The sequence below is a fragment of the Kogia breviceps genome, chromosome 1 (assembly GCF_026419965.1).
Source record: "Kogia breviceps isolate mKogBre1 chromosome 1, mKogBre1 haplotype 1, whole genome shotgun sequence".
In the NCBI taxonomy this organism is placed as follows: Eukaryota; Metazoa; Chordata; class Mammalia; order Artiodactyla; family Physeteridae; genus Kogia; species Kogia breviceps.
The window spans coordinates 114805476-114830258 of NC_081310.1; the positions used below are offsets into that span (position 1 = coordinate 114805476).

General features: G+C 57.6%; 1 protein-coding gene across 2 annotated transcripts; it reads left to right on the plus strand.

Annotated features, from left to right (window-relative positions):
- The first annotated feature begins 1161 nt into the window (after nucleotides 1–1161).
- KCNC4 (potassium voltage-gated channel subfamily C member 4) lies at nucleotides 1162–24371 on the plus strand. Of its 2 annotated transcripts, none has more exons than XM_059068617.2 (4): nucleotides 1162–3153; nucleotides 14113–15049; nucleotides 17057–17260; nucleotides 23183–23238. In XM_059068617.2, exons 1-4 carry the CDS (start codon nucleotides 2485–2487, stop codon nucleotides 23236–23238), a joined length of 1866 nt encoding a protein of 621 aa, XP_058924600.1. In that variant the 5' UTR covers nucleotides 1162–2484. The 2 variants fall into 2 exon arrangements, with proteins under 2 accessions (XP_058924600.1, XP_058924591.1); XM_059068608.2 differs by lacking the exon at nucleotides 23183–23238 and adding an exon at nucleotides 23245–24371 and having other exon boundaries at nucleotides 1168–3153.
- Nucleotides 24372–24783: the final 412 nt, after the last annotated feature.

Sequence of the window (24783 nt, forward strand, 5' to 3'; positions counted from 1 at the left end):
TATTTTGGTTTTCTGACTTCATTAATGACAAGATTTTGCTTGTAAGAATTCCCCATATTTGTACTGGGCTACTATTCTAACCTTTCCTCAGAGCACCCCCAAGCCCCTGTCTTGTTTCTCCCAGTATAGCCAGGTACTGCCTGATCTGGAAAACAGATGATGCACAGGTGTCCAGGGAAGGTGTGTTAATCACCTTGCATTTCTGCTTTAAAATCCTTCTTACGGTGATCTGGACAGACATGGAGGCTTGCCTAAAACTGTAAAAAAAAAAAAAAATTTTTTTTTAATTAAAAAAAAGAGGATTAATTTAAAGATGTGGAAGCAGTCTGGACTTAAAAACAAACAAAAAAATGAATCTGGACATTGCTCTTGGGATGAGGCCAGTCAAGTTGGGCTAGTGCCTAATGTTTTGGGTACAGCAGCTTCTCAATCACTTAGCAAACAGGTTCTCAGAGGCTGGCACTGTGGGAGCTATTAAGGTGAAAAAGCAGTCCGGTCTGGAAGAGCTCAGGGTCAGAGAGGGGAGAGGAGACAAGAAAAGGGCAAAGTCAACTTGCAATGAGTGAAACAGTAGAACCAGGAGGTTGCTCCCTAGGATAATGATAAGCCACGGCTTTAACCTAATGATCTTTCAGGGCCACCTGCCCCACACCCATAATAGCGCCAAGGCTACGGTTTCCTTCCGCCCGCCTAAACCAGGAGCTGCTTCTCTGCCCAGGGCCGCCGGGTCCCTTATTCCACCGCGGGGGCTTCGGTGACTGTGACAGAGGCCGCAAGCATAGAGACCACGGGGATCTTGGGCCCAGTTGGGCGTGGAGTCGTCAGGAGGCCCTAACACAGTGTCTGGGGCAGGAGGGGGCAGCCTCCTCCTAGCGACACTGTCTCTCCGCTCTTCCTTCTCCGGCCTCCAGTCAGCCACAATTAACCGGCAACAAAGCGATCAGCATGGTGGGGATGAGGCAACAGGAGCTGCCAGAAAGGGCGGGAGGGGGTCAGAGGTCAGGGGTCGAGAGCGCTTGGGTGGCAGCCGGACTGCAGTGGGAGGAGCTCTGGGCTCGGGGGAGGCGGGGAGCCGGGCCGAAGGGGGCGGGAGGGGACGGCGGCGGAGGCGCGCAAGGCGTGCAGGCGGCGAGGGGGTTACACTCCTGGCTTGGCTCCGCGGAAGAAGGTAAAGCTCGGCCGCCGGGGCCCTGCAGCGAGCCGGGTCGGCCCCACGCCGCGCCCCGCCCACTCCGCTCCGCGGAGGGCGCAGCCGGGCGAGGCGGCGCCGGGAGGAAAAGGCGCCAGCAGAGAGCGGCGTCCGCTGCCAACGCCGGAGGGAGACGGAGAGCGCCGAGAGCCACAGCCCACCGGCGTGGAGGCAACCCCCGCCCCTAGGCCACCTCTCGCCCGCCCCCTGCTGCGGGCCAAGGCCAGCGCCCCGCCCGGAGATGGGTAGACGCGTGGATGGCGTGGCTCTCAGCCCAGCCAGATCGCAGGAGCCAGGCGCCGGGGCGCTGCGCTGAGGCTCCCGCTTGTCGCAGCCCAGGAAGCCTGCAGGTGTCCTTGGCCGCTCGGCCGCCGCCCGGGAGACTCCTTCGCAGTGCCCAGAGCCCTGCTCCCGGGAGCTGCCCCGCCCCCAAGCTCGGCGCCGCGCAGGACGCCCCGTCCGAGGCCCCCCCGCCCCGGCACGGCCCCCGCAGCGCAGCGCCCAGCGCAGCGCAGCTCCCCGCCGCTATCGAGCCGCGGACGCAGGATCGGAGGCTCGCTCCTGCGGGCGCGCTTGTTTTCCTTGTGCAGCCTCGCTCTACGCAGCACCCGCCCGCCCGAACGCTGCGTTCCGCTCCGCCCCGCCCGCCATCCGTGCCCTGCGCTGGATTTATGAATGGGGGGAAGAGGCCACATGCCGCCGCCGCCGCCTTGTGTTGACCGCACGCAGCCCGGGCCCGCGGAGCTCCGGCTGCCGTGAGAGCGGCGGCCCGGCCCCTGCAGCCGCTTGGAGGACTTGTTGCTGCTGCGCTGCTTCCGCCGCCGCCGCCGCCGCAGCTCCCGGGTCTCGGCGCAGACTGGGAGCCGGAGGGTGGCCCGTGTGAGTGTGAGCGCGCGCAGTGCGCCTGGACAGTGCGCTTCCCCGTCTGTTGGGGGGTGCAGGGGGGCGTGTCCCGGGCCCCGAGCGTCTGGGTGTCCAGTGCTGGCCGGGGAAGTGTGTGTGTGCTAGCCCTGCCTCTCCGGCGCCTCGCTTGGGTCCTCGGTTCTCCTTTTCCCCTCCTGCCTCCCTCCCCGGCGCTGCCAGCCCAAACCCCAACCACCTGTGACCCCGAGAAATCCAACTCCTCCCGCTCCGCGCCCCGGGGGGGGAGGCAGGGGCAGGGCCACGCCGCAGAGGGGACCGCCGCGGCCTCCTGCCTCCTCCTGGTCTCCCCCTCCCCCGTCTGACGCTGCCTCCTCTGGAAGGGTGTTTGGAGGGCAGCGGCCGCCCCAAGCCGAAGCCCCGCAGCGCTTCTTATGATCAGCTCGGTGTGTGTCTCCTCCTACCGCGGGCGCAAGTCGGGGAACAAGCCTCCGTCCAAAACATGTCTGAAGGAGGAGATGGCCAAGGGCGAGGCGTCGGAGAAGATCATCATCAACGTGGGCGGCACGCGACATGAGACCTACCGCAGCACCCTGCGCACCCTACCGGGCACCCGCCTCGCCTGGCTGGCCGATCCTGACGGCGGGGGCCGGCCCGTGTCCGATGGCGGTGGTGCAGGCAGCAGCGGCGGCGGTGGCTGCGAGTTCTTCTTCGACCGGCACCCGGGCGTCTTTGCTTACGTGCTCAACTACTACCGCACGGGCAAGCTGCACTGCCCCGCCGACGTGTGTGGGCCTCTGTTTGAGGAGGAGCTCACCTTCTGGGGCATCGACGAGACCGACGTGGAGCCCTGCTGCTGGATGACCTACCGGCAGCACCGCGACGCCGAGGAGGCGCTCGACATCTTCGAGAGCCCAGACGGAGGCGGCGGGGGCGCGGGGCCCGGCGATGAGGCCGGCGACGATGAGCGGGAGCTGGCCCTGCAGCGCCTGGGGCCCCACGAGGGAGGCGCGGGCCCCGGCGCCGGGTCCGGGGGCTGCCGCGGCTGGCAGCCCCGCATGTGGGCGCTCTTCGAGGATCCCTACTCCTCCCGGGCGGCCAGGGTGAGTGGCAGGAGCCTGGGTCTTCTCTCCGACCGAGACTGACCGACTTTACCACCGCTTCCCTCCCAAATTTCCCTGCTTTCCATGGGCCCCCAGGGGAATCATCCTCGCCCCCAACGCTTCATCAGGAGATTGCACACTTTTGCACTCCTGACTTACTACTTGGACCTAATCCCAGCTCCTGCTTTAAGGCATCCCCCTCCCAGCGAGTGGGGTGCTCTTAGCTGAGCTCTTCCACCCCCTTCTTCCTGCACAGGTGGCCTCTCTACATCTACCACCAATTTCTCTGAAGGACAGAGTCCTGGAGAACTGGAATGAGGCCTTGTGCTGGGTTCAGGCAGGATTTGGGGGAAAAAACTAGAGCGTAAGTGCCTACTCTGGCAGTCCCTTGTGTCCCGTCTCATCGAAATCCTCCCAGCAGCTCAGTGTGCTAGGAACTGTGAGTTCTAGAGAGGGGGACGCGGGTTTCAGCCTCTTCAGCCATAACACGCAGAACTGGGACCAGAACCCAGACCTCTCATCCAGGTTTGGGAGAGCCCTTCTTTTTCCCAGGAAGATAAGTCAAGATGCCTGCCCCATGCCACACCCCTGAGGCTTCCTGGACACCTGGGTTGTCCTGGCCTCTGCTGGGATGAGGGGAGAGTCAGACAGGAAGAGCCTAATATGTTGCGGGCCCTTCGGGGCTCCCGCAGCCAGTGGCCAGCTGCAGGCTGCCTGGTGATGATCCCAGATTTGTTGCCGCTTCTTTCTTCCCACTGCAGCACAAATTGGCTTCCCAGAAAGCCCTGGTTCAGGTTACTGCTTGAAATAGGTGATGGCGATGGGGGCATGGGGGAGAAGTATAGGTTGATTTAGGCAAGATCTATTCCCTTCCCACCATCCCCTCCCCAAGTCAATCCAGTTTCCCCTAACCCGCTTAGCTGGAAGGGGGTAGTGGGGAAGGTAGGCTTGGGCATCTAGAAAGAAAAAAACACCCATGAAGGATGGCTTTAGATTCTTTAAAAAAAAGAGACCCCTGGGGGTTGGTGTCTGATCTCATGGATGGCAGCCTGAAGCCCGGCTGGGGTCTGTCTGGGAGACAGGAAAGAGCGGTGTGATGTGTTGGGTCTGGGGACTGCCCCCTGCTGTGGAAGCTGGTAGTTTCCTCTGGCATCCCAAGTCATCATGTTAGTGAGTCTCAGAGCCCTGCCGCACTCCCCAGCACCTCCTGTGCTGGGCCTCAACCCAGTCATGGGAGAAAAAGTTGCACTCCCCTCACCGCACCCCCCAGGGGAGGGCAGGAGATTGGGAAACGGGGCTGCAGGGAGGGGCTAGGCTGGCATAAATGCTGTACCAGGGCACATGCATCTCCTGCGTGGAAGAGGAGGGAGGAGCAGAGAGCTCAGTGGCTGAGGCGTACCATCCCAGGGCAGCCACTGGAGGGTAGGGACCTTTTTCTGGGACTGAGAGCAGAGCTAGGGTGCTGCTTCTGTTTGCCCTGGCCCTGGCTGGCTGTGAGTCCCATGGGCTTCTCATGCAGTCCTCTAACCCTGCTAGTGTTCGCTGTTGGCTGTGTGCACAAGGGCAGAGACAAGTGCAGATCCTTCAGGCTCTTTCGAAGTTGGGGGTGGGGGAGGAGAAGGCAGATTTAGCTTGATGGAGTTGGGCAAAGGGGGCAAGCCAGGGAGGCAGGAATGAGATGAGGTGGTTAGGGGCCCGATTTCTGAGCATTCTGGGGCCTCTGAGGACTTTTCATCTGCTCAGGTTCCTCCCCCTTTGATTCCAAGGGGCTGTACCATCAGTGAGTTTATTTTCTCCTCAACTCACTGCAGTGTGGTCCAGCCGGGGCTCTCTGAGTAAGCTCAGAGCCTGGTTAGCCCCTGGAAATCCTCCAGGAGCCCAAGATACTTGGCCCTTTTGATGTAGAATCACAGCAGCCAGGGCAATCCAGTTGAGGTCAGAAGTTTGGGACTGGGTTGGGTAAATTCTTCCCACTTAATGAAGAAACCAGGATTCAGGGGTGTTAAGTGTCATCACAGATCCTTAACGAATAAATAATAGAGCTGGCAAATCACCCCAAGTACCCTGCCTTCTGGTTGTTAATACTGATATGCACAGCTATATAGAGCTTTGGTGGCACTCCTACCAGAAGGGGCTTGCCTCCTGCTGAGAGGCAGAGGCAAAGGCAAGCCTTCAGCTGTTCCTGGGACATACAAGTGAGAATACAAAAGTTTAAAAAATTAATTGATAAACAACTGCCATTTGTTGAGCACACCATGCAGGTACTTTGCGTTAATCTCTAATCCTCCGAGTAAACTTACAGCGGAGGTATTATCCCCATTTAATAGACTGAGGCTGTGAGAGGGTAAACAGCTTGCCTGAGGTCACACAGCTAGAGAGTGGTGGGCTGTGACTCAAAGCCAGGGCTCCCTCACTACCCAGCCCTTGCTCCTCGGATGATAACATGTTCTTGCCACTGAAGGTGGCTGTTTTCGAGGTGCATCGTTTGTTACTCTGGTCTGGGAGGTGGCCTGAGGTTCTGTACCTCCTGTGGATGACATCAGAAAACCAGGGGCAGTTGGGGACATCAGAAGGGACACTTACTCGGTTATGCCTCCAGGCCTGAGGGTCTGAGGTGCAGGGGTTCTGGGACTATGCCATCCCTGCTCTGTTTACCCCAGGCCAATAATACCCCCTGCCCCTGTGCTGTCCCCTGGGTCTGTGCACATACCTTCCCTCCCTCGGCCTCCTCCCTCAGCCTCCCTGGAGGAAAAGGGGGAGGGGCCTGCAGCACTGCGGTGGGCCTGGGGCGCTCACCGAGGGCCAGTAAGGGCAGAGGAGCAGAGCGCTGCCCCGGGCATCTCTTCACATACAGCAGCTGGTCATTTGAGTAGTGGTGTATGACAGGAACAAAACAGATACAAACGGAAAGTGAACTGAGCTGATTATGGGAGCCTGTTGCCTAGCTACTGGCCTGGCCCGCAGAGCCATTCCTGTTTAGGCAGGCTCCAGCCTGGGTGCTCACCCTGCTCCCTTCACAGCGGCTGGGTCCATGGACGGCCGCTGCTGTGGTTCTGTTCCCATGGCCTGACCTGGGAGCAAGCACAAGAGGCAGGCTGGTCCTGTCCCCCTCTGCCCATTGCCCATGGTCCCAGGAGGGGGGGCAGGGGGGGGCTCAACAATGGCGAGGGTGGCTTCCCAGACTGAGGCGGACCAGTCAGGGTTTGGGCAGCAACCGGAGCACTAGAATCAGGCCTTCCTCCATTTATGAGGGCAGACAGGAGGCCTGATGAATGGGACCCTGGGACACTCACCTCCCTCATTCCCAGTCTCCAGAGGTCCCAGGGGCTGAGCTGGCTTTAGTCCAGTTATCGGCCCTGTTAAGGATGATAGTTCTCCTTTGGCTAAATCAGTACCTAGATTGAGTTTTCTCATGGCGTTTCCCCTCTGAGTAGAGGAGGTAACCCCACAGGATCACACTGCCCCAGGAGGCAGCGGCAGCTGGGGTTTCACACTGCTTGGGCATCCACTGTGCCAGCTGTCAGGTGCTGACACACCTGCACTTTTTTCTAATAGCTGACCCATGTGAGGCAGGGATTATTAACCTCAGCTTACGGAGAAGGAAACGGAGACCCAGAGGGGCTTGTTCAAGGTCGCATAGCTGGTGGTAGAACTAGGATCCAAGCCCAGATCTTGTGCATCCACGTCTGTGCTTGTCCCCTGCTTCGGCCGCCTCCTGGGGCTTCTGCCTGGAGAGGGCCTCTGACTTCAGGAGGGCCCTTCGGGAGGGGAAGGCCCTTCTGCTCTCCTCCCATCCCTTCCTTCACTTCTCCCTCCAAACTAAATCCCCCGTCTCCTTGCTCCCTAGATTTGCTCACACCTGAGCTTGCCTTCTCTTTCTTTCCCTCGCTGTGGGGCTTTTTATAGGACAAAAAGAAAGGGGGCTTGGGTAAGAGAAGAGACGAGGTGTTCCGTGGCCCAGGCAGAGGAATGAAACTGAGGCCTTCTAGGAAGGAAACGCAGAGCTTGCTTCCTGCTCACCCCATCTGAAGGCCCCATCTTCTCCGGCCTGGGTGTTGCCTGGGACCAGCCCGTCGGTGGGCATGACGGGCTTCCGAGTGAGGGCCAGGACTCGCAGTCCCATGCCCTCTGGGTGAGGAAGGGCCAGGAACCTGAGCCCAGGAGACTGGGTGCCCCAGCTTCCGCAGCACCCTTAGAAGGGCAGTGCCAGCATGCCCCAGGGCAGCCCCTCTACCGCCTTCCCAGGAGCGGGAGTGATGTTAGGCCAAGGGCTGCAGGCCATCCCCCACCCCTGCCCTGAGGCAGCCTCCCAGTCTCCTCCTGGGTTTGTTTTCTGTTTTCCTCTCTTGTTCTGAACAGACCAACATTTGTCTCTGAACCTCTTGTCTCTGGATGATGAGGTGTTTCTGTTTGTCACTGTTGGGGGTGGGGTGTAAAGTGGGGGAAGGGATAAAATAAACTTGGGCTATTTTGGAGAGTTGGGGGAAGAGCAGGCAGGAACAGAGTTAGGCAGCTGGGCCTTGGGAACCGGGAGCCCCCAGGCCCTTCACCTCCACCTGTGGTCAGTGTCAGCCTGGGACGCTGGGCACAAGGGTACTCAAGCCAACTTTGTTCCTTGGCAGCCAGCCTGCCACGACCTGGCCCAGCTCCCTGCTGGGGATTTCTCTGGGCTGGGTGAAGGTTACTGGTCCCTGGCAGGGGTCCCCATCAGGCAAATGGCTTGACCCACCCCTGAGAGCCGCAGAGTCCTGAGAGCCCAGATGCCTGGAGGGATTCCTAGGCATCCCTTTGTCACCTCTAATCCCAGTTAGTGAGGTTGATGATCTCTCCTCGTGACAGGCTCCCTAGGACCAGGAGAGGAAGCAGGCAGTCACCTTGGCTTCAGTCATTCAGAAAACATTTATTGAGCACTTACTACCTGCCAGACACTGGGCTGGCCTCTGTAAATATAAAGACGAGTTAGAGGTGGTCCCTGTTCCTAAAGAGAACCAGATCAGGTGGCGTAAGTGGCAGTTGGGGGAAATTGAGTGACAAGAAATGGTAATAATAATACAAGATAGATCAGGAGAGGGGCCACATTAGTCTTAAAAAATGAAGTTCGGTAGGAGGTGAGAGGGGCAAGTGATAAATCCCACCTCTGTGTGAGATGAGGGTTTGTTTGTTTGGAGGGGGGTTGGTATGCAGGGAAGCTTCAACATGGAAATAGAAGTTAAACTGGGTAGGCCCTGCATGATAGTGACTTAGCTTCCTTAAATAATTTTTAGAAGGAAGCCAGTTATAAATATATATATAAATAAATATTTAATGTGGGTAGTGCTTAACTATGCAGAGTTAGGGAAGAAGGGAATTTACTGGCCAGGGGACCAGCCAGAGCAGAGATAGGACAGCATGGGACAGAAAGTCTAAGGGACAGGGGTGTTTTGACGGATAGGCAAGAACCTGGAATTGGCATTTGTCTGGGTAAGTTCTTGGCCAGTGATATGGACTGGACTGAATTCCTTCTGGGACTTATCGGTTCTAGGCAGCCAAGTGGCCCTGAGAGGCCCCAGGTGCTAGCTTGGCAGGGGCTGGGCATGGTAGAGGCTGGCTCTGACACCGGAACCAGAGGGTCCTGGCTCAGGATGGGAAGGCCCAGGGCCAGCCAGGTTCTGCTCTTGGGCAGCCCATGAAGGGAGAGGAGCTGGGGTCCCTCGGCTGGGACCTGGGCATCATAGTACAGGTCCTCACCCAGGAGCCCAGGGACAGCTCAGAGATGCCTTGCCTGGCAGACTTCCTCTTCTTCCCTGCTTCTCAGCCCGCAAGGCTGCCCACTCCCTTTCCAGCACCACCTGGGCACTAGGATCTCACTTCCCCAGAAGGCTCAGCTCCTCATCCTATCCCCTCAGATCTTCCTCTGCAAGTGTCTTTGGCTGTGTTCTCAAATTTCTCTTCTCCTACACTTCATCCTTAATATAGGTTTTTGGGCATGAGTCTTCTTATGTTTATCTGTCCATCTGTCTCCTTGGCCCTTCCTCCTTGGGCTCCCCTCCCCTGCTCCTGCTGATTGTATTCAGTTCCCAATGACTGGTGTCTGTCACCTCCTCCCCACCCCCCCCAACCCAGCCTCTGCCAGATTTCTGAGCCACTCTAGGCTCGGTGCTAAGTTTTACAAATATCATTTCTTTTGATCCTCAAAATAACCCTATAAGATAGGTACTCTTATCCCATCAATACATGAAGTATGCTGGTAGCCTCAGGGCCTTTGCACTGCCTTTTCCGGCTGCCTCTGGAGTTCTGCTGGATCTTCACATAACTCATTCCCTCACTCCTTCAGGTCTCTGCTTCGATGTCACCTTGGCACTGAGGCCTTGCCTGACCACCCTATTTGAAATAGCTCCCCCACCCTCACACTTCTTAACCTTCTTTCTCTTTATTTTTCTCCCTCTTTTACCATCTGACATACTATATTTATTTGTTGACAGTCTCCTTCCACTGGAATGGAAGGTCTAAGGGGCAGGGGTGTTTTATTTCTTGCTGTTCCATAACACCCAGAAGAGTGTCTGGCACATAGTAGGTATTCAATTTTCCATTTTATGAACAAAGATCCTAAGGCTAAGAGAGGGTAAGTAACTTGCCCAAGGTCTGGGCAGTAAGTAGCGGAGCCAGACTTGCGTCCAGAAGTGTGTGACTTTACATTTCCGCCAAGGACAGTTGTGGGGTGAGCTCAGTGAAGGAGGCTGGTCACGGGGCTGGCCCACCAGCTGAAACACCTGGGTCTCTGGAGACAGATGGGTCCCCAACAGGATACAGCCAGCCAGTGTGAGGGGCCCAAGGGAGCAGGAAGCTCGAAGGAGCAACATTGTTCTTCACAGAGGCTAGGACCCTCCTGTCCAGGGTGGCGAGACCCTCCTGTATCCTCCCAGCTGGCGGGAGAGGGGCTGCTGCTGGCCGAACTAGTTCACACAAGCGGTTTTCTGCTTGGGCAGTTTTGGTTTTTGTTTTCTTTGGCTGCACCGTGCTGCATGAGGGATGCCAGTTCCCCCTCAAGGGATAGAACCCATGCCCACTGCAGTGGAAGTGGAGAGTCTTAACTACTGGACCGCCAGGGAAGTCCCTGCTTGGGCAGTGTTGACTTCCAGCAGAATCCATGCCTTCTGTCCCCACACGGTGGAAAGAACAGACAGCTTCGGGCATGGGAACCAGGCAGGTCACTTCTCCCCAGGCCTCAGTTTCATCACCTGTAAAACAGCAGAAAGGGAACTGAATTCAATGACCTTCCGAGTCCCTTTCTCTTCTGTGAAGCAAAGGCTTTGTGATATTTTGGGCTTCAGATCCAACTCGTCCTCAGAAGTTGCGCGTGGGTGTTCACGGAGGCCCCCTCACCTCCTCAGCTCTGTCACCATTTATTGAGCACTTACTGTATGCCAGGCACTTGCTGTGTAGAAGCTTATTTAATCCTACAGTAACACTACTGGGGGCACTAGTAGTGTCTCATTTTATATAGTGAGGAAACAGGCACAGAGTGCACCGTTTCCCTGACTGAGTAGCAGTGCGGTGATGAGGCACCCAGGCAGCTGACCCCAGGGCTCCTTAGCTCTCTTTTGCCCTCAGTCTCAGCTCCCCGAGGCTGCACAGCCCCATGTGTGGCAGGGGCTGATGGGGAGCGCTCTGAGGGGCCCTGCCAGCCTCGCAGGATGGGCCGGGGTTGCGGGGGGGCGGGGGCGCTGGATAGGAGGCCCAGGTGTGAGGCCTTGACCTCTAAGCTGGGTGATGCTGCTGCAGCCACCGCCTCCTCGCTGGTCCCTTTCAGGTCCCAGTCAAGGGTTGAAAGCAGTATCCCCGTCACCAAAGGGAAAAGCCCTGGTGAAAGGCACCGATTGCAAACAGGGCCCCCACTTACAAAATAACTTGGCTTGGGGAATAATTTAGGGCCCTGAAGGGGTCCTTGTAACTTCGGGACCCACCTGGGGCAGCCTGCCAGAGCACAGGCCACTGCATCTATCACCGCTCAGCCTTAGGTCTACCTGCCTGCTCAGGGAGTGAGGACTTCCTGGGACCAGCCTGGAGGGGCCACAGGGGAGACCGAGGCCCCATGTAGGTTTCATCAGGGAGGAGTGGATTGTCCCCATCTGTTTGGTCAGAGAGGCCAAGAGGAAAGAGCTCTGATCTGTGAGTCAAGAGACCTGGCCTCAGTTTAATCCTCAACAAGTCATTTGCCCTGTGTTGTGCCTCTGTTGCCCCTGAGAAATGGACACATGTGGCTCCCCTTTCCCTGTCCGCATCCTCTGAGAGGGTGGCAGTGAGGGGTAGAAGTAAGTAGATGGGATGGTTCTGTGTTTACAAAAAAAAAAAAAAAAAAAGAGTGAACACTGCAGGAATTCAGGGGGTTGTTCCCTAATGCAGGAGGGAGGAGTGGTTTGCACCCACTGGGCCTGCTGCAGAAGGAGTCCTTGGGGGTGGAGTTGAGGAAGGCACCTTGGCCCTGCTGGTGAGAGAGTGGCCCTGGGCACAGCACCCGCCCTGCCCTCCCCTCCCCTTCCCTCCCTGCTCCCTCTACTCAGCTCCTTGGCAGCTCTTCCTGAACTTGTTTTTCCAAATCACCAATTAACTTCAGGCTGGGCTCCCAGGTAGGCCAACTCTCCTGGCTAACTTTTCCTCAGAAGAGCACAAGCGTCTGCTTCCCAGGCTTCCTGGCAGATCTGGGATGTGCTGACCCCACCCCGTACCCCAATCCCCTCTGCTTGGGAGGGCGGTGCCAGGACTCGGGGTTCCCAGCATCACCATGGCCACTGGACAGGTGCCTCCACCAGCTCATCTCTGGATGGCCCTCGAGAGCCCATAGCCTGGAGCCTAATGCCCATGTCAGTCCATATTGTCTTGACAGGCCATTTCTCCGGGGAAGAAAACTGAAACCAGCAAGGGAACTTGAAATTCACCTTCACGGGGTTGGGGGAGAAGCAGGCAAGAGAAGCTCCAGGCAGAGTTGTCAAGTGGAAAAGTGTGTCTGTGGTCTGCTACCCTGCTTCTCCTAACTTGCCATATCTGATCAACCTGTCCATGTTCAAGTATAAATAAGATAAGTCTTACTGTGTGGCAGATGTCTGTTCCAAGCCAAAGGTACACATCCCTAAGAGTGAAATAGTCATCGGGGAGCTGGCTGGGAGCAGTATTGACAATTCAGAGAAGACTTTCCTGGGTCTATGAATTGACCCTGCCTGGGAGGTGTGAAGAGAAGGTATGGCCCCTGAGTTAAACAGTGCTGAGTTGAAGTCTGATTTCCATCCCATCCAGGCTGTGTGACCTTAGGCAAGTATATAACCTCTCTGATCTTCAGTTCCTCCTTTGGAAAATGGGATGATGAGGCCTACCTCACAGGGAGGAATGAAGGTGATAACACATATAGAGTGCCCAAGTATGCCAGGCACCGAATAGACGGCTAATGAATGTTCATTCCCAAAGTTCCCTCCTCAGACTCACTCCTGTTCCAGAAGCCCTTGGAGGTGCTACTTCTTGCTTCATTTTCCCAGATCCCCCTGTATTCTCCATTGGTGTTTTGCAGTACTAAGAACAAGTTGTGCCCACCCACCTCACCCGTCTCGGTGCAGACTCCCAGGGAGGAAGGCACCTCTGAGAGGCATCATTAGACGGGGCAATGCCATGGCCAGGTGGAAATCAGAGTGGGGCAGGCAGTGGGGGTTGCCAAGGGGTCGTGGGGCCACAGTGCTCCCTCATCTATCAGCTCAGCCCGCTGCTCAGGGAGGAAGCCCATCCCCACCCACCAAGCAGGACAGACAACAGCAGGGGGCATGGACTCCAGCAAGGAGCACCCTGACAGTGGTGAATGGCATCACATGAATAACAGATGAAGGCTCCGTAATTGGTGTTATTACACATGCATTTCATCTCCATTCATAATGATTGGACACTTAAACCCAGCCGGTCCTCTGCTGAGTGTTGCTGTCATCATTCTAGCCGAGATCCTAGCAGCTGTCCAGATCAGCTGCTGCCACACTGGTCCCAATGGGTGCAGTTTATTTTTTGTTGGCGCTCAGTGCCCCAGGAAATATCAGTTCTCGGGAAGGGGAGGGTGGCTATTCTGGGCAGACTACCCTGTCTCCTGCCCTGGAGCAGGCTGTCTTTCTTCAGACGCTTCTCACTGTCTGGGCAGTCGGCTCAGACATCCTAGGGTGAGAGGTAGGCAGGAGGGGCTGGGACTTGGGGCTCGAGGAGGTGGGTCATGGCCGGAGCTTAATCGGTAGAATGCCAGCCCCCTGCCTCTAGGCATTATCCCTTAATGTAGTGGCCCTTGCAATTTAGTCCGTATCAGAATTACTTGGAAGGATTGTTGAAACATTACTGGACCCTCCGCCCAGCATTTGTCATTCAGTAGGTTTGGGTGGGGCCTGAGACTTTGCATTTCTAACTAGTTCCCAGGTGATGCTAATGCTGCTGGTCCAGGTCCTCACTTTGAGGAATACCGCCTTAAAGCCTAGTTACTTGAGGTGTGGTCTGTGGACAAGCAGCCTCACCTGAAAGCTTGTTAGAAATGCAGAATCACAGGCCCTGCCCCAGACCTCCTGAATCAGAATGGCGTTTTAACAAGGTTCCCGGAGGATTTATACAACCATTACAGTTTGAGAAGCCTCAAAGCACGATCAGGTTAGAGGTGGGCAGAGCTAGGCAGTAGGCAGGGCCAGGCAGCTATAGTCCTCTGTTCAGTTCCTTCCAGCCAAAGGCAGCTTCTAACTTCTGTGCACCATGACAAGGATTGGGACGTATTGCCTTAAAGCACGCAAGCAGAGGGATAAAGACCCTTTGGGGAGGGAATTCCAGCCCCTGACTGTGTACCTTAATTCCACCTCTCACCACCTAACAGACTGCCTGGTGACCCACGGCCCCTCCCTCTACAGGCCGAGGGGCCTGTCCCTGCTGGGAGCATCTGTCCCTGACAGCTGCCTTCACTCTCCTCCCCGCCCATAGGTGGTGGCCTTTGCCTCTCTCTTCTTCATCCTGGTGTCCATCACCACCTTCTGCCTGGAGACCCACGAGGCCTTCAACATCGACCGCAACGTGACGGAGATCCACAGAGTGGGGAATACTACCAGCGTGCGCTTCCGGCGGGAGGTGGAAACGGAGCCCATCCTGACCTACATCGAGGGAGTGTGCGTGCTGTGGTTCACGCTGGAGTTCCTGGTGCGCATCGTGTGCTGCCCCGACACACTGGACTTCGTTAAGAACCTGCTCAACATCATCGACTTCGTGGCCATCCTGCCCTTCTACCTGGAGGTGGGGCTGAGCGGCCTGTCGTCCAAGGCAGCTCGCGACGTTCTGGGCTTCCTGCGCGTCGTGCGCTTCGTGCGCATCCTGCGTATCTTCAAGCTGACGCGCCACTTCGTGGGGCTGCGCGTGCTGGGCCACACCCTGCGCGCCAGCACCAATGAGTTCCTGCTGCTCATCATCTTCCTGGCCCTGGGCGTGCTTATCTTCGCCACCATGATCTACTACGCAGAGCGCATCGGTGCCAGGCCTTCCGACCCGCGGGGCAATGATCACACCGACTTTAAGAACATCCCCATCGGCTTCTGGTGGGCCGTGGTCACCATGACGACGCTGGGCTACGGGGACATGTACCCCAAGACGTGGTCAGGCATGCTGGTGGGGGCGCTGTGTGCACTGGCCGGCGTGCTCACCATTGCCATGCCCGTGCCTGTCATTGTCAACAACTTCGGTATGTACTACTCTCTGGCCATGGCCAAGCAGAAGCTGCCCAAGAAACGGAAGAAGCACGTACCTCGGCCGCCCCAGCTGGAGTCGCCCATTTACTGCAAGTCGCAGGAGACCTCGCCCAGGGACAGTACCTACAGTGATGCCAGCCCCCCTGCCCCAGAAGAGGGTGTGATTGAGAGGAAACGGGCAGGTGAGATTGGGGACTGGGAAGGAAAGCCACCTCTCCCCCAGTGGCCAGGGGAGTTCCCAGGTGAAACTCAGCCCTTGGAACTTGGGATTGTGCTTTTATTGCTCTGGGCTTCCCTAAATACAAGGCATGCCTTTATGAGGGCACAGTATTGAGGCTGAATATCTATTCTCTGATAGCTTCCTGAACATCAGGCTCTGTGGAGCAAGTATCCCACTAAATTTAGGCTGCTATGGGCAGTGCATGGGGCTGTAAATTAGAAGCCTGGGTTTCTAATCCCATCTTGGCCATTGCGCTGTGTGCCCACAGGCCAGTTACTCACCCTCTCTGGGCATAGACTCCTCACCTGTAAAACGGGAATGCTGTCAATGTCTTACCCGGACTTTGATGAGACCCAAACGAATGATGGATCTGGAAGTCCTTTAAGAAGTTAAAACCACTTTACAAATATCAGGCGCTGTCATTATTAGCTGGAGAGTAGGGCAGCTGTTCTTCTGAGGAGAATCAACACATGAATCATTTCTTTCCAAACGTTCCAGTCTAGTGTCTCTTGGCCTGATAAATGTGATAACGTAATGGCAGTGGGAGGCTGCCTTCTGTTTGGCACAGGCTAGATTGAGCCCTGGGCTCGGAGTTTAACATGGGACGGAAGGGAACCAAGAGGGAGCAGCCCAGACAGTGTTGGGAGAGGGGAAAGGAAAGGTGGAAGAAACTGGTAGCTGCATCCTGGAACGGGAGGACGTGAGGGTCTGAATCATGCTCTTCAAGGATGAGAAAGGCCACCCCAGGAAAGCTTGCTTCTGCCTGAGTCAAGAGTGAAAGGAAATTGGCTTCACCCACAGCAACATGAAGTTAGGTTGGAGACTGGGAACCCAACTGTTAGGTACGGGATGGGCTCCCGAGGGAGGTACGGGATTCCTAGCATGGTGGGGGGGGGGGCCATTGGGGAGCCAATGGGTGGGGGGGTGCCAGGAGAATAAGGTAGCAGCTCCTGTCTCGGCTCTGGGGGCAAAGTGGGACTCGTCCTTGTGGGGAGGTGCCTGACTTGGGATTCACCTGTGGCCTGTTGGTGGGTGCCCATCCTATGTGCTTGAGCCGCTCACTCCCTGGAGTCATTCAAGGGCCCGGGTCTTTCAAAGACCTTGATGGAACAGCACCCATTAGGCCCCCCTCTTCTCCCCCACCAAAATGGTACCCTCTTCCCCAATCCCTGAACATAAATCTCCCAGCCAGTACCCCAGGGAATTTCAGCTCTACCCTGAGGTCCATTCAGGGCTCAGAGGGTAACAATATCAAAATATACAAGTCCCTAGGCTGGATCTGCAATACCTATGGCTCTATGAGCCGTTTCTTAGCCTGACCCTAACTGCTCCGTCACAGAAAGGGCATTCCTGGCCACTGCCTTCCGACCAAGGAGCCCCCCTTCTCCAGATCCCAGGGCTCACCTTCATCTGTGCTGCTGCGTGCCTGGCAGAGCAGGGTTTGGACGAAGAGCCCACAGCAGTAGGAGCTGAATTGGAGCCTCTTCCCCTCGGGGTCCTCCCCAGACACAGGGGAGCCCCGAGAGCAGAGAACTCAATCCTTCAGGCACTGACTCTGGCTTGGATGCCTGGTGAACAAGAATAAGTGCCTTCGGGTGGTCCAGGAAGACAGCTGCAGAAGCCACACTAACAGTTTAACCCTGGCAGTGCTACCCCTCACCCCAACAAGCCAGGCATTCTCCTAGGGAATGCAAACTCATCCGAGTGTCAGCCTGAGCCAGAGCCAAGGAAGAAGCCGACTCTGCTGCCTGCCTTGGACTGATCTCAAAGGGCCAGCTTGGGGAATCCCTGCTTTTAGGGTATCTGTGGCCCTGGCCAAGGCTGGGAGGGAAGCCTGCATCCTGTCCCCTGCCCCCCAGGACCAGACCCACTCCCTGGCTCTGGCAACACTCTCCCCTCGGGTTGGGTAAGTGATGCTTTAGGTCTGGGATCAGCCCTCATGCAGCCTTCTTTCTGTCTGCCCCTTTAGACTCCAAGCAGAACGGCGATGCCAGCGCGGTGCTGTCAGACGAGGAGGGAGCCGGCCTCACCCAGCCCCTGGCCGCCGCCCGCACCCCGGAGGAGCGCCGGGCCCTGCGACGCTCCGGCACCCGAGACAGAAACAAGAAGGCAGCTGCCTGCTTCCTGCTCAGCGCTGGGGACTTTGCCTGCGCCGATGGTAGTGTCCGGAAAGGTATGGCTCCCCAGGCTGGGCAGGGGGGTAGCCCCCACGGAGCTGAGTCTCCCCAGTGTGCCCCATGGAGCTTGAGGTCCCCTCCTCCTCTGAGGCCATGGACACCATCTCCTCTGCCTCGGATGTGCCCTCCCTTTTAGGATGGGTCCCCTGATATTCCAGTTCCCGGATTAGAAAGGCCTGCAGCATCCCCAGAAGATACACAGAGCCCCCTGGATGCCCACGGGGAAGACAAGTGCTAGAGGGTGAGGGGACCCCAGATCAAGGCTCCTGCCACCCTTCTATTTTATCGCCTCTCTTCCTCTGGTTCCTGCAGTGGTCTTCAGGCCTGGCTCTACATGGTCATTGCTAGCCTTCCCCTAGGCCTCCCTTAAACACAGCTCAGGCTTCCCCAAGTAAGTAGTCCTGGGAGATGCCAACACCATTCAGGAGTCAGAGTAAGAATGGGGTGCTGGTGTGAGGTCTTCAGAGAGCCTGGCTCAGGTCCCACCTCCTCTGTCCTGCACTGGGGGTTCTGCCACCCAAATCTGCAAGCCCCTGAGATGGGACTGTTCACTCCGGGTAGAGCCAGAAGGTGACCAGGGGGAGGGGTGGACAGGGAGAGTGGGTCCCCTCTGAAGTGCGTTCTGAAGGATTTGGCGAGTTCAAGGGAAGGCTGAAATTCCATCAGCAGACCCCATGCAGAAGCTGGTCAGTGGAGCTAGGGATTCCTGGCCTGAAAAAGTGGGACTGAAATGATTAGGGATGGTTGAGAGCCAGTGGTGGCTGAGAGCCAGGGCTCTCAAGGCCAAGTGTCCCTTCTGCCCAGCTCCTCATCACTTTTTTGTTCTTCCTGCCTTGTCCCTGTGACCTAATCTCTCTAAATAGCCTGCCTAGTTTCAGGATAAACCCCAACTCTCCCTGCAAAAAGCTCTGCCCTGGGTTTGCAGGCCACTTCTTAACTAACCTTCTTTCAGCCCAACAACCCGCCGCCACTTCCCACCGTCCCCAAACCCCAGACCAAAGGCAGGTTGAGTGAGGCAGGGGCAGTGGCTGCTGTAGGAATAGCCTGTGATGTCTCTGTCCCCCCAAGGATGTCCCTTGGCCTGCCCAGCCCAGGCAGCCGCCAGGGACACCTTCCCAGGCCCTTTTCCTGGCTTGCTCAGCACCACTGTCCCCAAGGGATCCCCAGGGCACCCTGACCCTAGCCAAGACCTGAGAGGCATGCATCCTGCTTTGCTGGGCATGTTTTCTATTGGGTGGCAGAAGCAGGAGCAGCAGCCTGGAACCTGGAGATGGCCCGGAGGCTCAGCTAAAGGGCTGCAGGTGGACAGTGCTCAGACTCCTCACACCCTCTTCTGTGTTCTTCTGGTCACCCCTGGCCTCTGTGTAGCCCACTCCTTGGGCTCTGGATGTGCCTCTCCCTCCTGCCCCCACCCCAAACATGCTGTGGCTTCCACTGTGTCCTGGTTCGCACCCAGAGTCTTGCTCTGGCTGGAGCATGCTAAGTGGATGGTGTAGAAGGTGGGGTGAAGGGGACCCCACTCCCCATGTAGAACTTGAGCAAACAGAACTGAGTCCTGATCACCCCTGTTTTCATCCAGAGTGGTGAGGGGCTCAGTGGAAGTAGTGGTGCGCAGGAGGCTGTGAGGTTGCAAGTCAGAGCAGGGACCACGAGGGCCTGGGGAACAGGTCCCATCTGAGGAGGAGACTGTGTGTGTGCATGCATGGGGCTGGGGAACCTGCGTCCCACCACGTTGTATCTCTCTGGCTGCTTGTGGGGCCCGGCTGCTCTATTTTCAAGATGCCTCCACACTGCTTCTTGGCAACAAGCATGTAGCTCAGCCAATTAGAGTGACCTTCGAGAGGGAACAGGTGGGTTGCTGGGAAACAGGCCCTGCTAAGCAAGCGTGGCAGTTAGCATCGCCAAACTCCCAGTGCGCGCTCGGCAACTTTCCCTGTGCCGGACCACGCCACACTTCTCTGCGCTTGGGCTACATTCAGGCCCAGGAGTGAGTGGGCCCAGGCCTCCTCCGGCCACCAGCACAGACCCCATGTGACCCTGTAGGTGCATGTGACTAAAGGTGAACTGCCTGGAAGGAAAGTGGTGAATGCTAATTAGGGCGTCTTAGGGTTGAGCAAGGAGGGTACTGAGGGCTGTAGGGGCTTCATGCAGCTGGAGGGAAACCTACCTGGGGACAATGATAGGGCAAAGGTCAGCTGAGTGTGGGGCCCAGGGGTCCATCCAGAGACCAGAGAAAGTCAGGGAGCCTTTCCCAGGTGGACCAGACCCTTCCACCCAGTCCCAGGGCTGCCCGCCCTGCAGGGTCCCCAGAACGTGGATCCGATGGAGCATCTCAGGCAAGGAGCTGTGCCCCTCTGACCCAAGTGCCTTTTCTTCACCAAGGCTGTGAAAAGTCCCGGAGTCTAAACAACACAGCAGGAGCTGCTGGAACCAGTCTGGGGCTATCTCAACTGGCATTGCGGTACAGCTCACCCTACCCTCCAAGAAAGCTGCTCGCCCACCCCTTCCACCCCCTCACCAGCCCACCCCCTGGACACTCAGCCCCGTAGCCGCACCCTCGGCTCACCCCACCCCTAGGCACATGCGTGCAAACAGGCTCACTCACATGCCTCCAGCCCTCGTTCCTCCTGGGGCCTGCAGAAGCCAGGCAGGATGCAGGAGAATTCAGGCCCCCAGGCCTCTCCTCCACAGCACCCAGCTCCCCAAAATGTTCAGCTCTGGGACCTGAGAGTGAGGGAGAGACTACTTGCAGGCCTTCTATCCCGCTCGCTCTCGTTCTGAGCTGAGGGTGCCGTCACCCCCAGGACTGTGTCTCTGAGCCCTGCGTCCCGCTCAGGGTCCCACCTAGATCACAGCAAATGCATTTCCATCCCTCGGGGCCTTCAGCCAGTAACCAAGCAGCCTGCAATTGAACATCTCTGTCTGTCTGTCTGTCAATCCCACACCCAGACCAGCCAGGAATAAGGCTGTCCCCCTGGGGCATCTCTGCCGGTGTGTGAGGGCTTGACCCTTTGGGGGAGCAGTGCCACCTGATGTTCTCCAGCCCTGCCATGGGGTGCAGGTGGGAGTTCCTAGAGTCAGAGCCCCAGGATTGGCTGCGTAGGCGCGGGGATGTCCTCCTTTCGGGGTGGCGCCCAGCAGCGGAGCCCAGCATCCCATCTGCACCCCGAGCTGCAGTATCGCTTGCCACGCTGCTTCCTCTGCTTCCCCGACAATTCTCCTTCCTCTCCCGCTCCCTCCAACTCCCAGCCCTGCTTCTGAGTCACCTGCCGCTCCCACCCAGCCTCTGTGCTCTGTATCCATGCCAGAACCGGAGACTCATCTAATTTCTATAATTAAGTGTATTCATTTACCTAACGAGCCAGGGAGCACAACAGGTCTGTGAGTCATTGAGTGAGCAGGGGTGCACCCTGGTCAGGGGCAGCTGAGGGGAAGTGTAAGGACTGAAGCCATCCTGCCCCCACCAGTTCCCTGCGGGCAGCCTGCAGCACCCAGGGTGAGCCGAGCCGCAGGGCCCCCCCCCCCCCCCCCCCCCCAGCGCACCAGCCAGGCTCTCCAGGACCTCCTCAGCCCAGGAACTCGGAACACCTCAGCCAAGACATTGCCTGTTTCACCTGATGGGAATTAGACCTGACAGCAGAGCCGTGTGCCTGGCAATTTTTAGAGTCAGATTATGCAACTTTGTCGAGGGAATGACTAAGTAAGGTCCATGTCTGCTCCTTCCAGAGTGGGCAGAGATAGGTACCGCCAGACAGCATTTTGGGACTTGGCAGGAGGCTGGGGACTCTGGGGGCCACCCCAAAAGGTGAGCTGGGCAGAAAGGTCAGACCGTTTCATGGGGTTGGAGGGGTGATGAAGAGCCTGTTCCAGGAACATCCCCATTTCAGTGCCTTCTTCAGCCTTGGGCAGACACAGGAATGTCCCTTCCAGAAAAGTCTGTTCAAGGTGGGTCCTGGGCTCCCCCAGCCCTGCTGTGGTCTGTGGGGCCTGCCTCCTGCTTGCTCTCAGAATGACGAGAAGAAGAGCTGAGAAGATACAGGGGCATCCATGCCACTGCCCCTCAGAAGGGGACACGGACAGGGAAGCCCTGTGGAGCAGGTCGGGGAGCAGGGCACCTTCTACCCTTTCAGCCCAGTCTGAGAACCCGGCTTCTCTTCCGGGAGGATGGGTTCGGTCCTGCTCCTGCCGGGCTCCCTGGTGCAGGGGTCCTGGCTCTGAGACGGACACGATGAGCTGGGTGTCCGGTGTAGCATGGGCACCACAGCTATTTTCTCCTCTCACTTGCCTTTCTGGTTCAGGGAACTGAGGCGGCTATTTCTGTGGCAGCCCTCAAGTTGTCAGGAGCCCAAGTTTCCACGGCACCCACCGCCTCCTTCCCTCTCTTCCCTCCCACAGGAACGGGCATGCTCATGGCACCCCCATGGTGGGCACAGATGTCTCTGGGCGACATGATGCAGGAGTGCCAGGCTGGAGCCCCTAGTGCCTTGGGAGGTGGGCTCCCACACAGCCCTCCTGTCTCTTTGGCTTCTGTAGGGTTGACACAGGATTGAGCATGAGCTGATGGGAGAGCTGAGTAGGCTGCCTGCCCCAGCTCCTCTCAGGGCCCTCGGAAAGGGCAAAGTGAGCCCTGGAGTTTACAGAGCCTCACTGTACACCAGGCCCTGCCTGGGGAGGCGGCTGCCTACATGGGCCTCAGGCTTGCCCAGGCCTTGGGCCTCCCTCCTCGGGAGAGGGCTCTCCCTCCCACCCACAATCTGAGAGTGCAGTTTGCTTTACCTTGGATCTGGACTTGGACCTCCACCCATTACTTTGGCTTCTAACAGCCTTTCCCCTGCAGCTGGGGCCCAGCCGCTCCCCACAGAGCAGGGAAGCAGCCCGGTTAGGAGTTGTTACCCCTCCAGTTTGTACCAGGGCTGCTGACAACTCTAGAGGCCACTTCTCAGCCCCACAGGTCTTCTGAGAGGGGTGCCTGGGAGCTGGAGCCAGAGGGGAAAGTACCTGTTCAGCCCAGAGCCCAGACTGCATGGGAGTCAGAGGGGTGGCTGCCTAACAGCTCCGGCTGCCCTTTCACAGAGCTTCCTGGAAGACGAGGGCCTCCTTTGCCCTGGCCAGAGAACATCGCCTTCTCTGGCATAATACCTGCCCCCACAGCAGCCTCCTGCCTGCCCTACCTGTGGCCCAGTTGAGAAGGCAGGGGAAGGGAAGGCCCAGACCACTGCCGTCCCGGGCTGAGGAGATGCCGAGAAGGGCTCACTGAGGGGTTGGGTTTCCTGCCGTCTCTCCTGAGATGGGCACAGTTGTCCTCCCTGACCTTCCCCTTCAGCATTCATCCTCCAGCTGCTGGGACTTTGTTCCTGCCAGATTGAGGAAGGGGACTGGGCATGACACGGCAGCACACTCAGGAGCCTTCCTCACCAGCCCCCTGGGACAGTGGACTAGCCCCAGGTGGTGGTAGCAGATGGAGCTATGTCAGGGGGGAGAACAGGCTGGGCAGGCAGCAGCCTAGGCGATTGCCTGTGGGCTGTGAGCCACCACCCTTCCAGGAACCTCTCCCATGGCCTCCATGCCAGGCTGCAGAGCTGTGGTCCCACTTCCCACTGCACTGCAGCTTTGAGGACCTGAGGTCTCCTGGTTCCTGGAGCTCATTACCTAACAGGCATGGAGATAAGCTGTAACATCACCTATGGGTCACCGTGGCCCAGTGCTGGGTTGGCAGAGGGGTGATGAAGGGCTCACCCCCTTTCCTCCCTATCCCCACTCTTCCTGGACTCTTAGCTTTGGGCCCCATACCTTCCAGCTCCACTCCTGGCCTACTCCTCGACCCGCCGCCTATAGGTCAGCAGCTGCCTTCCTTCTAACGTCTCATTCTTTGTTTCTCCCTTTCTTTTGCTGAACTCCTTACCACCCCCACACACAAGAAGGCAATGTTGAGCCGAAAGTGTGTGTCCAAGCGTCTCACACCTGTGCTCTTTAAACACAGAGACCTGCCAAGATGCCCTCTCGTCCAACTATGCCCAGGCTGAAGTCCTCACCCTCTCTTAAAGCGGCACCAACGTGAGAGAGACAGGCAGACAGACAGAAAGCCAGAGGCTTAGGGCAACTCTGGAACCCAGGCAAGCATCTTTCGCTGGGAAAGACTCAGATATCCTTGATTGCACAAGACTGATGGGAAACCTCCCATGTGACCCTTGGGGCCCAGAGCCATTGGGTCTGATGTTCTTGTTCTGTTGTACATTGAAGAGATATATATGCACATATAGTATCTATATTCATACATACTATACTATTGTGTGTAGTGCATGTGCTCTTGGTGGTCTGTCTTCTTCGTTAGGCTGTGTCTCCCCAGGCCCTCGCCCCACCCCCACCCTCACTCCCTTCCCCTTCACTGATTCCTTGTTTCTGCTGAATATGTGTGTGGAATATCCCAGGAAAAGTGTACCTGGGAACTGCCAGTCCAGCTGGGTGGTCCCCGACTAGACTCTCCCTCTTGGGAGTGTTTCCCCTGTGGGCCAGAGGCCTGTGGAAGGCCAGATTGCCCCCTGGGCTCACTGCTCCACTAGCCTCACCCCACCCCAGATTGGGGCTCTACCTCCCACCCCACGCCCCAGTTGTTGGGGGACTTCCCGGGGCTCCTCTGCACCTTCTTCCACTCCTTTCTCCACCTTCCCTGTGTCCTTGACTGAGGGGGTGTTTTGTCTTTTTTTATTTCTGGTTTTATGTTCTGTCGCCTTCGTCCGTTTGTTTCCAAAGATGCTGCTGGGCAGACGGGCACGGAAGGGGTCTGTCTGCCCATCTGGCTCAGGGGTCTGAGAAGGGAATGCTGCGGGTGAGCGGAGACCAGTTGCAATACAGTACTTCCTGGCTGGTGGCCAGAGTATGCGTGCAATAGCCGAGGCCAGGTGCCCCCTTCGACCTTGGCCTCTGCCCCTGCGTCGGCCCTCCCTCCCCACTCCCAGCCCGCCCTGCCCCTCCCTGGTGTTGGTCGTCCTTTTCTAAAGCTGTCCCCTCGTGTGTCTGAGGCATGCCTAGGCTGGGCCCTGCCGCCCTGTCTGCATGCCTTTGACTGTCATGCTGTGCTCAAGCCCCAATAAAGACATCTGGAGCGTCCTGCCGTGCTCGCTGTGTGAGTGACTGCCTCCGCCTCTCCTTTCTATATCTGTGGGGACCTCCCCGGGCTTCCCCTCCAACACCCGAGAAATGCAACACACTCCTAACCCCCCCCCAGCAGGAATCACCAGTGCAGCCCAACCCCTGCATTTAGAGCCAGACGTGAATGCTCAAGATGAAAAGCGATCTGGCCAAGGTCACGCCAAGAGCACTAACCTGGGACCCCGGGCTTCTGGGCAGTGATCTCCACTGCTGCCACCGCCCCACCACCACCCCCAGCAGTAACATGGAAGAAGAGACTGTTGTTTGTTTAGGGGGTTCCACTGTATTCCTGCTTGTTTTGCAGGGGGCATCTTCTCTTCCCTGAAATTGCACCAGTTCTATGTTGGCCAAGGCCCTGGGGATGCCGAAG

Bases quoted from the DNA above. Each gene is read 5' to 3' on its own strand.
- KCNC4 (XM_059068608.2), top strand. From the start codon at position 2,485: ATGATCAGCTCGGTGTGTGTCTCCTCCTACCGCGGGCGCAAGTCGGGG. The intron at 15,050-17,056 runs GTGAGATTGGGG...CTGCCCCTTTAG, and splicing joins GATTGAGAGGAAACGGGCAG to ACTCCAAGCAGAACGGCGAT. The intron at 17,261-23,244 runs GTATGGCTCCCC...CTTTAAACACAG, and splicing joins CGATGGTAGTGTCCGGAAAG to AGACCTGCCAAGATGCCCTC.